This window comes from Chaetodon trifascialis, chromosome 21 (assembly GCF_039877785.1).
Source record: "Chaetodon trifascialis isolate fChaTrf1 chromosome 21, fChaTrf1.hap1, whole genome shotgun sequence".
NCBI lineage: Eukaryota > Metazoa > Chordata > Actinopteri > Chaetodontiformes > Chaetodontidae > Chaetodon > Chaetodon trifascialis.
In genome coordinates, this window is record NC_092076.1 from 5,797,294 (window position 1) to 5,810,391 (window position 13,098).

A 13,098-nucleotide genomic window follows, 5' to 3' on the forward strand; every position below is an offset into this window, starting at 1 on the left:
TCCTCACGAAGCTCTTCATGCTCTCCCACGAGGGCGACAACTCGGCTAAGTACACGATACTTCTGAACATAGCTGTAGTTTGTTCAGCTATTTTTCCCCGTGATACTTTCAATGCTCTCCCGTAGTCGTAACTACCATAGTCACATTTTTTTTTTAACACAAACACAACCGTATATTTTTCCACTACAAAATGTTAATAATTAGTATAATTCACTGTTGTTCTCAACTGACAAGACTCGATCCTTTAGCTACGTATTTTTACATACTGATACTGACAGACTCCTCTCCCACGTCATCAGTTCATGGGAGCTTTATATTTCCGATAGACATGAAGGCCGCGGGAGGCAGGGGCGTGGCTGTCAGAGAACACCATGGTACGTGCCGAGGGCTCACGTCGCCGTGGTGGACGGTAACAAGAACTGCATCCCGCCGCCAGGCACGTCTCCGGACCTTCAGGATACACTGGAGAACCAGGACCGACCCATTCCGGTCTGGGAGCTTTGTTCAACTGCAGCTGCAGCAAATCTGACTGCTTAACTTCCAGAAACTGAGAGACGGAAGAAGACCAGGGTGAGTGGCTAAGCTAAACTGTCGCAGTCTGATATAGAAGTATTACTGTGCCTCCGTTTACATGGTTGGTCGTTTATTTAATACGGGCATCTAACAGCAGGTGACAATAGAACAAAGTAAAATTAATACTTTTGGGGCAAATCGCGTTGTAGCATGCCGTAACATAATATACTGCACCCATTTCTATAGGAGCACATTGTGCCAGCAGCAGCAGGGACGTTATGAATCGTGCATGGCTTTGCATTCCTCTCCACCAGCCTGCTGTCACTTCAAAAATATGCAAACACAATTGTTTTTGATTGCAGTTGAACTGATAGGAGCTTACTGTTGCAGAATAACATACATGTGATGAGCTAAATTGCTTTTTCATGCTGATGATCAGCATTTGCTGCTTTAGTCCACATTATTCATGTATATATTTTCATTGGCTTCAGTTTTCTGCATATGGCTGAGATGTCATGGACGAGTCAGATAACGCAGTCAACTGTCAACACATGTCACGGGATGCACAGCTGTGCAGCCATGATGCAGCCTTGTGCCAACAACATCGTTACAGATTAACTCCAAACTGTCTTATTGCTGTCCCACTTTCCACTCGCTGTCCACTCACACTCCAGGAGACATCATGGAGGATGACTTGATGTTCAGCATGGAGGAGGACGAGGGCAGCGCCAAGAGACCCCCTGCCCAACGCAGTGCCCCGAGCCAGAGGGCCTCTTCCCTCAGTGATGCCAACACCAGCGATGACGAGGACGAAGACCACTTCATCTGCCCCATCCTGGACGACTCCGCTAAAGAAATCTGCAACTACCTGAAGAATCTGGTTGACACCCGACAGTCAAACTCTCTTCCAAAGAGCAACTTCATGTTCAGGGTAAGAGAGGTGACAGGAGGGGGGAAAGCATCAGCTAATGTCGAAATCTTATTTAGTGTGCTGTGTTCATACATCTCAGTTCTGCAATTGTCTCTGAGAAGAGCTCTTCGCCTTATCAGGGGAACTGGTGTGTGCATGCCTGCACACACACACGTACTAGTAAATGTGTTTGTATTTATGTGTCTCTCAGTGTGTTGAAGTGGAAAGCTGGACAGCCACCTCTTGACTGTACTCTGTCTAAAGAACAGGAAGTGCCAGAGAGCGGTTTTCACCTCATGTACTCGTGTTGCATGTAAACACTCTCTCTCGCTGCTCTCACAGCGACACGAGCGAGCGATTATTTATGATAATAAGATGTAAGTAAACAGTTAAAACAGGCACATAAGTAATACATGTGAGTTAAAAAGAAGATGAATACATTAAGACCGGCAGCTGACATGTGAAAATGATAAAAGACTAAGACATGTGGAGACGTGTCTAAGCCCAGCAAAGCAGTGCTTCTTATCGGAGCTGCTGTGCACCAGCCAGCCAATGGGACGAATGTCCTTTTCAGATTTTGTCCAGTGTTGTTGTTTTAAAGCATCGAGGCAGCTCACGTCATTTCAAATGTGTGAGGATGCTCTGTGAATGTCACATGTGTTTTCCTCTGTTTGCTGATGAAAAGCCGTCCGTTTTCTTCACCTCTCTGCATAGAATGAACCCGAAACAGAGGCAGAACCTCGGTCGTACAAGGTTTTGTCTGAGAGCGCACGGGTACGTTACAGATCACCTTATATCCTCCCTCCCTCCCCCTTCACCAGTGACTCTCTACGCCTCCCCTCTCCCCCTCCACTCTGTCCTTTTCCTTCACTGATTGCTTTCTCTTAATATCATTTCCCATCGCTCTCCTCATAGCTGATGTGTATCCTAATCAATGCATCTTCCTCATTGCTAACAAACACCAGAAATGTTATGTGTTCTTTTACAAAACCAAACCCGATAAATTCTGTTTTCATTGTTGTTTTGGTATTTTCCTTCATACAAATCCTCCACTCTAAATATAAACGTGTCTTGAGCGGCTGCTGAGCAGTGACCGGTGGGACACGAGGGGGACGTGCTGCTGTGCAGCGCTGGGTGGGTCGGGGTTTTGATGGCTGGAGCAGGTTTGAATTTCTGCTGACCTCCGATTGACGGTTCCTTCTAAGAAAGTTATTTTTATGAAAATGCCACCACTGCAGATGGCATGACAACATCACGTGGTGATCACATTCATATCGAGGCAGCAGTTGAGGTCAATGAATGAATGTGTTCTTACTTCCTTATGATTTTTTCTTTCCTTCATTAACTTTCCTTTCTCCCTCTCTTGCACAACACACCTAAGTAGTGTCATCTTAGCCTAGAGGAGGCTCTAGTTTACATTGGTGTGTCCCTGTTGACAAATGATCTGCACCTAGCCCTAAGCTGATTAAATGCAATAACTTTGATGAGTAAGTGGAAGCTGTTCAATGATTTTCATTTCATTTGTGCAGAGCGGCTTGGAATTGCCTTTTATTGCACCCATTAGATGTCACATTTTCTGCATTGAACTGCTTCCGCTCCCTCTGACTGTCCTAGCGAACCTGTTGGGGAAACTGACATTTCCATTATATTTGCATAAAAACAAGTGCTGCCAGCTGACGAGACGTGTTTGTTACTGTGACAGGACGCATGGAAACATGCGATCGAGAAGGCCAAAGCCATGCCCGACCCCTGGGCGCAGTTTCACCTGGAGGACATCAAGACTGAACCCTGCGTTCGTTACAGGTATGAACAACTCAGTGTGGCTACAGATCAACAGCAGTGATAAAGCTTCTTCGCTTGTTATAGCAGGAAAAAGGCAGGTGAAACAAATTTGGTTAACAATGGCTCAGATCCATCAAGACACAACAGTGGGCCAGCATGCACAATATCAGGACCCTTGAACTCACCTAAATTTATGCAATAAGCAGTAGATTCCAAACAAAATCGTAATAACAACCTGGAAATCCACAATGTTACATAGATAGCTACCAACAACAGTAAAAAAGAAAGGAAACAGTGCTCAAGAGGGCGTCATCAGGTAGCCTGTCCAGGAGTCAAACTGAGTCAAGCCAAGCTCGCACTCGCATAGAGAAAAGGGCTCTAATAGCATTCTCTGCTAGCTAGATTTAAGGTTCATCAGAGCTGAAATCAGCTGTCTGCTCCCATCAAAAACAACACAGATGAGAGCCGTGAGACAGAATCAAGAGTTCAACAAGCCACCGCTTTCACTTCACACAGCCATCCGACCCACTGTTAAACATTAGGATGCAACACGTTAGCATTAGCCGCCCCCGCAGATATTAGCCCACGCCGGTCTTGATGTGGCAGCATGTGTCATGTGGCTCATATCTAGGTCAGTGGTGCTAATCTTAACTGTTGACAAACATTACTCCACGGGCTCATTAAGCACTGACGTCTTTCGGCCCGTGGCCTTGTTTTTTTTAATCTCGTACTGTAGGTGAGACACTTGAGAGATTGTGGCCAACATAGCAGCTATACATAGCAGCGTACACCCCCCCCTTGCAGGCCTCTCACACATAGACAGCGTTTCTCAAGGCAGCGAAGCATAGCTGAGTGGGTGTGAGCAAAAAAACACAGAAGTAAAATGAATTTGTGCGTGTATGTGTGTGATAGGTCTGTTACATAACATACAGGGCCGGGACTATATAAAGAGAAGGGACTGTCAGGAGCTGGGACTTGCCCTTGTGTTCTCTTTTCATGTGCTAATTTTACCCCCATGTAACCTCACTCCTCCTTCCCCCTCTTAAGCCCCCCTGGTAGTACGAACTTGGTGGAAGAGTGTCGTGGTACACTTTGTTCCCAGGCTGAAAGCGGTTCGCTGGCAGAAAGAAGTGGCGGTTAGATTTTGGACGGGCACGCTGCGGAGCGCCGTTCTTCCAGCTTCGAGGCGCTCAGGTTTCAGCTGTGAAGGCTCGCAGCTGCACCTACAGTTCAGGCAGCATTCATTAACTCAGGACGCACACGCTGCCAATCCAAACAGACACACTGACCCAGACGTACAGTAAAATGTATACGCGCCTTCGTATCACCAGATGACTGCATGAGTTCTACTCGCTGGCCTTTCTTTGGCGAGAGAACACACCCATCCCCTCTTCTTCATTCTTCTCTGCTTAATTGTTTTTCCGTACAGAGGAAGCTAGATGCTTTATGGGCCTCCGTGATAAGAGCTGATAGTGGGCCTCTGACAGACGAGCTGCCGCTCAGAGGGCAAAGAGTAACTTGGCCAACCTGATTGAGACTTTTCATATGTGAGAGCTCAGCGTCCGGTGTGAGTGATTTGCAGCGTAACAGGTGGAAAACAAAAAAACAAGGGCCATTTTGTCCCTGCAGAGCAGGGTTAGGAGGCCAATTCTGTGACATTAAAAGCCCCCCGGATGGACGGTCTCACAGCCGCTCTGCTTGGAGGCGCTGTTTTACAGAGCTCAGTTTCAAGGATATTAATGGTGATCGAAAGAATGTTTTGTTGTTGATTTTAGTCTATAAAAAGTTGGAAAACGACTAAGAATGGCCACAAAATGTTCCCAGAGCCCACACTCATTTTAAGATTATTTGTTTTGTGGAGCCAACAGTGCAGAACCCAAAGATTACAGAGATTTAAAACAAAGAAAAGGACCAAAGTCTGCAGGATTCATCCTCTGGAGACCATGAACGTTGGTGTGGAATTCCATTCAGTGCCTTTCGCAGAACCACACAGCCTGTAGATTTTATAGATTGCATCAGAGTGAGCCGTTCATCTTATTTTGACTCAATTCAATGTCCCTCTCCGCAGGTACAACGCCATCACAGGAGAGTGGGCTCAAGACCAGGTCCACGTCAAGATGGCTGCCCAGGTACTGCTGCTGCTGAAGAAGATTGCTTGGCCTGTATTTGAAAAACAGTCTTGCAGTATTGGTACCTCTGGTCTAATTTATTCCCCCTGCTTGGTTTCTCACAGCCGTTCGGGAAAGGAGCCATGAGGGAGTGCTTCAGGACGTACGTTGAAACATTTCCCTGTGTTCATCAGTTCTCATCCAGAGGTTATTGCCCTCGTGCTCTAGTGACCGAGGCCTCTGTGCTCTCAGTGTAAACAAAGCAGAGGGGCACGTCTCTTCCAGACTATAGGCTATAAGTGGTGCAGGTCCACATTCCTCACATTTCTTGCTCCGACTCTGGAGGATAGCTGCTCCGCCAAAGAGAATATCACACAGAACTGGCTCTATGAAGTCTTCCATGATGGCGCTGGGCCTTTATCTTTAATCACTGATTCCCTGCGTGTTTACTGTTTTGGGTAAAAAAAGCCTGTGCTGTCATCGCTGCTCCACCGTGGCTTCTGCATGACATCACTGAATGAAAGAGAAAAGGGACAATAGTTTAATTGTTAATGTTTAATCCTGAGTTATGTGGGAAATGTCATCCATCAGTCCCCGCCTCAGCTGTGTTTCAGCCGATGCCTTCTGGCTGTGAGCGAACACATGTGAACATAACCGAATTGCTGATCAGCGCTGTAACTCTTATTTCCTGTCCCTCCAGGAAGAAGTTGTCGAATTTCTCACACAGCAGCAACTGGAAATCAGCATCTAATTACGTGGCCAAGCGTTACATGGAGACGGTGGACAGAAACGTGTACTTTGAGGACGTCAGGCTGCAAAATGAGGCCAAACTCTGGGGAGAGGAGTACAGCCGCCACCGGCCTCCCAAACAGGTGCAGCAGAAACATAAACACTGATGCAGTGACGAGCAGTTAATGGGACGGGACGATTGTATTGCATGGCATGTAAAGGACAATATGTTGATTTTTTGCATTTCATCACTAAGACTGAAGAACCGTAACTCATTATTTCAGCATAAAAAGCTATAATTGCATCACTATCAAAGGAGTGTAAACAGTATTACTGTCTCCATACGGCACAGTGTTGCTGCCCTTCATTTGGGCACTGATGGCGTTATTCTGCACATGTGTGGTTATCTGCTTGTCTCTCTCGTCCTCAGGTGGACATCATGCAGATGTGTGTGGTGGAGATGACAGAGAGACCAGGTAAACCTCTCTTCCACCTGGAGCATTACATCGAGGGCAAGTACATCAAATACAACTCCAACTCTGGCTTCGTGCGGGACGAGGACATCCGACTCACTCCACAGGTGAGGGCCATCGACTTTTTGGTATTTATTCATGTTCAGCTTACAGTCATGTAATAATCTTCAACCTTTCGCGTCCACCAGGCCTTCAGTCATTTTACTTTCGAGCGATCGGGCCACCAGCTGATCGTGGTGGACATCCAAGGGGTGGGAGATCTCTACACTGACCCTCAGATCCATACCGAGAAGGGGACGGACTTCGGAGATGGAAATCTAGGTACAGTTCCTCTTTCATGTAGAAAAACTGCTGCTACATGCTTGAAGTCTGGTTAGAAATCAGTCACGGGCTCCAACTTGATCACACCTGTGTTGCAGGTGTGCGAGGCATGGCGCTGTTCTTCCACTCCCACCTCTGTAACAAGATCTGCAAGACCATGGGCCTGACGCCTTTTGACCTGTCCCCCGGGGAGAAGTCCCAGCTGGACTGCACCAACAAGCTGCTTGTAATTTTAACATTTTAACGATAATAAATAACATGTCAGCCAGGGCCTGAAATCAGCTGCAGGTCAGGGTAAACATGTCTGCAAAAAGTCATAGAAATGCGCCTAAGAAGTCAGATTTATTGCATTTCATGTTCACAGTTGCCATATTTAGGCATGAATGTGACTGTTATTTCCTGTAGGAGAGTTAATTTTTGAGCAGAAAACAGCTGAGAGGAAAGCAGGAAAAGTGGCTCCACTCTGCCAGCATGCACAGTGTGCTGCAGTGTGCTGCTTCACCTTCTAAGAAACATCCGTCTCGTCTTATTCCAGAAGTCAGCCCAGACGGTGCTGCGAGGCTGCGAGGAGCTCTGCGGCTCTCCTCGTGTTCGGACCATGTCAGGAAGCCGGGCACCTCCGCTGCTCTCCCGCCTGTCCGAGACGTCGTCTGCAGACGAGAGCATGAGCGACGTGGACTCTGTCCCTTGCTCCCCTCTCATCCTCCCCTGCTCCCCGCTGGCCGGGCCCGGATCTGTGGGCAAATCCACCGGCGGTACGTGGGTGAACACTTCCTTAAATACTGCACAGGTATATTTGACGTTGTTAAGTGTGTTGCAAATGCATTATTTCTACATTTTCCAGGCTTAACTTTCGCTGGCCGTTATGAACAGGAACGGCTCAGTAACAACACAGGTGAACACAAGGTGAGCAGTGACTCAGTGAGTGTGACACTGTGGCATATTCAGGCAAGAGAAGCTGGAAGTATGAGGCATTTTCACTGAAGTACAGGCACCGTATGCTCAGCGTCTTAGCTCACCTTTTCTGCTTTCATGCATGTGGGTTCATATTGACGATCAAATGACGTTCAGGTCGTACTGTAGGCCGAGGCGGGGGAGCTTTCGCAACTCAATGATTCCATGTTGGTTGTCAAACACATCAGCTGGTTCCACATTTGTTGACTTTTCATGGTCTGAAACCAAATCCCTGAAGGAGTTTAGCAGCATATTTCACGCCGTGATGACGCTGAGATTGACCTCCATCACCGCGAGGGCGTCTCCACAAACTAATGTCGACACGCTGGCTTGGGTTTTACGTCCATTTCTCTTGGAGAGCGCAACATTTCGCACTGCTTTCTTGACCGACGCCTTGATGCATTGGCATGGTATCAGTTGCACATGTGTGTTGCGTTCAGGGACCGCTCGTAAGAATGTGCCTTTATATGAGAAACTCAAGATTAAAACATTTCTGCACTACACTTGACTTAAATCAGGTAATCAGTGCAATGACATGCGATAAAAAGTGTAAAGATAAATAAAACTGATGCTAGAACTGGGAGTAATCTGTTAAAATCCTCTGTATCAGAGCGAGTGTGATTCGTACTCACGACCCACGAGTCTCCTCACTGTTTTGATTTCCGCCTGCAGGAGTCTGACAGCGGCGGGGACAGTGGCTACCCCAGCGAGAGGAGGAGTGAAGGCGACCCAAACGACCACGTAGACGGGGTAAAGATTTCCATCTGGCTTTCATCTGGCCGGGAAGATGTTTAAGATTTCTCTGTTTTTAGCCGTCGGTGAAAGAGACACAGAGGAAGCAGTTAATTATGGAAGTAGACACACGTGTCCCTCAGATAACCTGTAGATAAACAATGAGACGTGTTTGTGATGTCAGACATTTATGTGTTATAGCTCGTTTGAATAATCCATTTCTCGGTTTCCAGGTTTTTTATATTTTTGATGCATTTATAAACACACTCTTCAACATTCAGCTGTCATTAACCCCTGACATGTCTGACTTCTCTTGTTACTGTCTCTACTTCACTCTCTGTAGCTTTAACATTTCCTCTTCAACACATGAAGTTTGACTGTAGGTTTTGTAATGCATGTTGTATTGTCACGTAGGCCCATCATCGCGACAAAAGACAGTGTTCTGAGTCGGATGAGGACAGTCTCAGACGGGTAAACCAACATAGAGGCAACAGTGTGTAAACATCATCCTCACCTCGATCATAATCAGCCCTCCTCCACTTTTCCTCGCCCCTGTCTTTCTACACTTTTCTCCTCCTTTGCTTACCAATGAAAGCCGCTCCTCACCTTCCCTCTGATTCGCCTCCTCCTGCTCTTTGTGTTCCCTCACTAGAGGAAGATGGTAGCTCCCCCAAGAGCCTCTGCAAGCCTAAACTCATGCAGCTATGACAACGAATGGGTGATTATCTGCATGGAGGCTCGTAAGCCAGGCGTTTCCTCTGTGCAGCCTTAAGCATGATTCTCAGCTGCAGATTTGGTCTGATGATGCAGGCTGTCACTGTTTCCACGTCAGCTCTTCCTTCGAGTGAATGAAAACAGTTTGAATATGCAAAGAAATTCTGAACTGACATATGGACCTGAAACACCATCTACCTCTGTGTCACCAACTCCACCATCTTTCTAATGATTCCCGCCATGATAACTTTGTGTGTGCTCCTGTTCCCTCACCTTACGCCATCATTTTGCATTCATTGAGTGACGGGCTAACAGGGATGTACTCCTCCAGCTCTGAGCTCAAAGCTAAAGCCGGCTTTTCTGGATGGGTGCACCCCTGAGAGTGTGACTTTTTTCATTAACCAGCACTTGATTTTACCCCGTTCGGGTCATTTGTTTTCTGATTATCGTGGCAAACAACAGACGATGACGTTCGCCTTTCGTTCTCTTTCCTCCTCGTGTCTTAACTCTCTGCTCAGCTGACGGAGGAGAAGTGGAGCTTCTTCCACTCGTCTCGCGCTCACGTCCACCGATCTTCCTGCGTGGCCACTGAGGTGGAGCGACTCAACACTCTGCTGCAGAAGAAGCTCGGCCAGTCAATCCTCGGAAAGGTAAAGCATGGCCGAAAGCCTCAAATGAGATTACTGAAATCTACGAAAACTGGACGCCCCGCACAAAACGAATGTTTCCACAAGCACACACAGATGTTTTTAGCCTTGACAGCCAAAAAGGAGCTTGATGAAATGCAGTAAACTGTTTAAGCTGTTAATATACAACAAATCAATGTACTTAGCGATTTTATGCTAACAGGAAATGAGACAACATATTTGACATTTTGAAAGTTTGAAGTCTGAAGTTTTCCTCCTTAAAAATCAATGCTTTTTAGTTATTTTGCCTCTTTTACAGTGTGAACACACAATACAAGCAAAACCTGGTTACAATCGGTATGTAGTACAGGATTGGGATGCATTTTACAATTATTTTTGGCAGCCCACGAAATTCCTGTTGCCAAACCGGAAAATGCTAAATTTGGAGGGAGAGCTAAAGCGTGCTGTGGCTCTGCACCGAAACACGATAAGCTCCTTTTTCACTGTCAAGAATAAAAAAGCCTGTACTGGTATGCAGATCGATTCCAGTTCCAGTTATTATTTTCCTCCTGCTACGTGACCTCGATGGTCCCAATTCCAGTCGTAAAATATAAACAAAATAATCTGAATGAGAGTGACGGGCAGGCACTGATCAGAAGATAAACACTTCTGATCAGACTTTATGATTTTTAGCTCCTGTCGATGCCACCTGGTCCAGACTGGAGCACAATCAGCTTGGTCTGATCAGTCCTGACACAAATCATAACTACCAGCTCAGCCCTGTGACACTCTGAAGCCACCGTTTGCTGCAGAACGCTGGCTTTAAGAACGTTAGTTTCACTTGCTGCACACATCCTGGATCTCCTTCCTGCCCAGGTCCACCTGGCGATGGTGCGGTACCACGAAGCGGGCCGTTTCTGCGAGAAGGAAGAGCAGTGGGACCAGGACTCGGCCGTGTTCCACCTGGAGAGAGCTGCTCTGTGCGGAGAGCTGGAGGCCATCGTGGCCTTGGGACAGTGCTATCTGCAGCTGCCTCATCACATACTGCCAGAGGTGGTGCTGGAGGTAACATGCAGTTGATTTAGCCCCTTAATCTCCAGCTCATTTGACTTTGCTTTTGTACAGCTGCGTTCTCATATTTTTGTGTTGTTTGCAGGATAACGCAGGAAACCGGATGAAAGGTTTTAAGTACCTCCTGCAGGCTGCAGACGCTGGTGACAGATCGTCTATGATAACTGTGGCCAGAGCCTTTGATACTGGGACCGATCTGTCAGCTGACAGGTCAGTGAAGCTGCCAGAAGTTGGACTTTGAAGCTTTGGATAAGGACATCCCATCAAAGGGAATCCTGGCCAAACAGTCATGAATATACTGCCCCCTAGAGGAATTTCTAGAGGCTTTTATTACAGGATGCAAGATTGTACTAGTTGATGCTGAAGGGTTTTTATTTTTTACTTATCCAGAAAGCAGGACTGGAAGGAAGCGATCCACTGGTACAACTGCGCTTTGAACATGACAGACTACGATGAAGGGGGAGAGTTCGACGGGATCCAGGACGAGCCTCGCTACCTGCTGCTGGCCAGAGAGGCGGAGATGTACCAAGTGGGAGGCTACAACCTCGCCGCCGACCCTCAGAGAGCAGGTTCGACTCCATGCTGGCTTAACAGGCCTCGCCGTGCTGAATATATCTGAATATACGATCATCATTTTAAGGAGTACTCCACTGAAATCTCTCTCTTGAGTGTTAAGTCACTCCACGCAGGTTTTAAATAAGGCTCTGAATAGCTGCAGCCTTTATGCGGAGAGCGGCTGTCGTCTGATGGATCCACAGCCAGTCGTTATACTGGAAAGTAGCCATTGAAACCACTCCTGCAGCATAATCCACGTCTCTGCTGTTGATCCATATATACAATAAACAAGGCTAAATACACTCTTTCCATGTCTCTGAAGCTCAGCTGGGAAAAGTGTATTGTTAAAAATATGTTTGGAACATGCTCATAAGCACAGATCAGCAGCGGAGAAGTGGTTTGAGAGACGTTTGAGATGTTTTGATACCTTATGACATCGCTGTAACACGCAGGCACGCACAGGCGATACGTGTTGGTTTGGTCTTCTCGTGGGATGTGTTGACTATCTCCGGCCTTATCCTAACTGTACTTGTTGTTTCTCATTCAAAGCCATTCATAGATGCAGATACCTGTCTCTGCCTCCATCCTAACCTTCGTACCACCCCTCCCTGCAGGTGATCTGTTTACGGAAGCAGCGGAAGCCGCCATGGAGGCCATGAAAGGTCGGCTGGCTAACCAGTTCTACATGAAAGCTGAAGAAGCCTGGGCGCTGATGGAGGAGTGATTCTGGAGGCACGTTTTTAATTGCAACAAGTTAATGTGTCTGACTGATAGCCGGGCAGATTTTTTGCACATTCAGGATACAACTTGAATGGTTCCCGTTTACATCTTTTTTTATTACAGATTTTTCTGCCAGTGGTGCTGTGTGTATGTGTGTGTGTGTGTGTGTTTGGCCTTCTAGGATCAGGCTTAATGTCCAGATGTCTTCTTCTCTTCCTGTTTGTGAAGCTAGTCATCCCGACTCCTCTTTTCCTCAACTTCCTGTCTCTGATTACCTTTCGGCGAAGCGAACGTCGCTGCATGAAAGAAGAAGATCTGACAAATAACAAAAAGAAAGAAAGAAACAAAACGGTTTCCTTACTGTGTCCTAAATTTTAGCACACCTATGTTGGAATGATGTATGTGAAGATGCTTGAGTATAAAACTGTAAAATAAAGTTTGCGTTGCTTTTTATGGGTCATTATCACTGCCTGTTTTTTCCCTACAGCAGACAAGAGCTCTGCCATTGAAGCTTTCATCAGTATGTGTTTTTTCACCATCGTTACACTGAATAATTCCTAAATGCATCAAATGAAATTCCAGTAGTTTCGGTAATATCACACCAACAGTGGAGAAACTGTCGAAGAAGAAAGTATAGAAACTATTAATGTGGTCATATTTAATGTAAAGTTTTAAAAAATGTCGGTCGATGGAGTACGCATACGGTAGCGTGGCCGAGCGGTCTAAGGCGCTGGATTAAGGCTCCAGTCTCTTCGGGGGCGTGGGTTCGAATCCCACCGCTGCCATAACATTTTCACGTACCGTGATAACTTATGCGCTCATCCATGTGATGAGGAGGATTGTTCGGACACGGTACTTCACAATGTCTGCACACAAAATTAAAAACAACT

The 13,098-nt window shown here is 46.6% G+C and overlaps 1 protein-coding gene and 1 non-coding gene across 5 annotated transcripts; both read left to right on the forward strand.

The window, feature by feature from the left end:
* The first annotated feature begins 339 nt into the window (after nt 1-339).
* On the forward strand, nt 340-12,670 carry eef2k (eukaryotic elongation factor 2 kinase). 4 transcript variants are annotated; one of them, XM_070990635.1, is made up of 20 exons: nt 340-570; nt 1,188-1,444; nt 2,138-2,197; nt 3,126-3,226; nt 5,274-5,334; nt 5,439-5,476; nt 6,014-6,185; nt 6,473-6,622; nt 6,704-6,836; nt 6,935-7,062; nt 7,372-7,591; nt 7,681-7,742; nt 8,463-8,540; nt 8,937-8,993; nt 9,755-9,886; nt 10,739-10,927; nt 11,019-11,143; nt 11,324-11,502; nt 12,103-12,220; nt 12,332-12,669. In XM_070990635.1, the coding sequence occupies exons 2-19, from the start codon at nt 1,196-1,198 to the stop codon at nt 12,210-12,212; spliced, it is 2,244 nt and encodes a 747-aa protein (XP_070846736.1). In that variant the 5' UTR covers nt 340-570; nt 1,188-1,195; the 3' UTR covers nt 12,213-12,220; nt 12,332-12,669. The 4 variants fall into 4 exon arrangements, with proteins under 4 accessions (XP_070846736.1, XP_070846735.1, XP_070846738.1 ...); XM_070990634.1 differs by having other exon boundaries at nt 355-570; nt 12,103-12,670; XM_070990637.1 differs by lacking the exon at nt 8,937-8,993 and having other exon boundaries at nt 359-570; nt 12,332-12,660.
* A 241-nt stretch (nt 12,671-12,911) lies between these two features.
* trnal-aag (transfer RNA leucine (anticodon AAG)) lies at nt 12,912-12,993 on the forward strand. The gene has a single exon. It is a non-coding gene; the product is annotated as a tRNA-Leu (tRNA).
* Nucleotides 12,994-13,098: the final 105 nt, after the last annotated feature.

Excerpts from the sequence above, each read along its gene's own strand:
- eef2k (XM_070990635.1), top strand. The coding sequence starts at position 1,196 with ATGGAGGATGACTTGATGTTCAGCATGGAGGAGGACGAGGGCAGCGCC. Across the intron at positions 8,541-8,936 it reads CAAACGACCACGTAGACGGG|GCCCATCATCGCGACAAAAG; the intron begins GTAAAGATTTCC and ends ATTGTCACGTAG. Across the intron at positions 11,144-11,323 it reads ACCGATCTGTCAGCTGACAG|AAAGCAGGACTGGAAGGAAG; the intron begins GTCAGTGAAGCT and ends TTACTTATCCAG.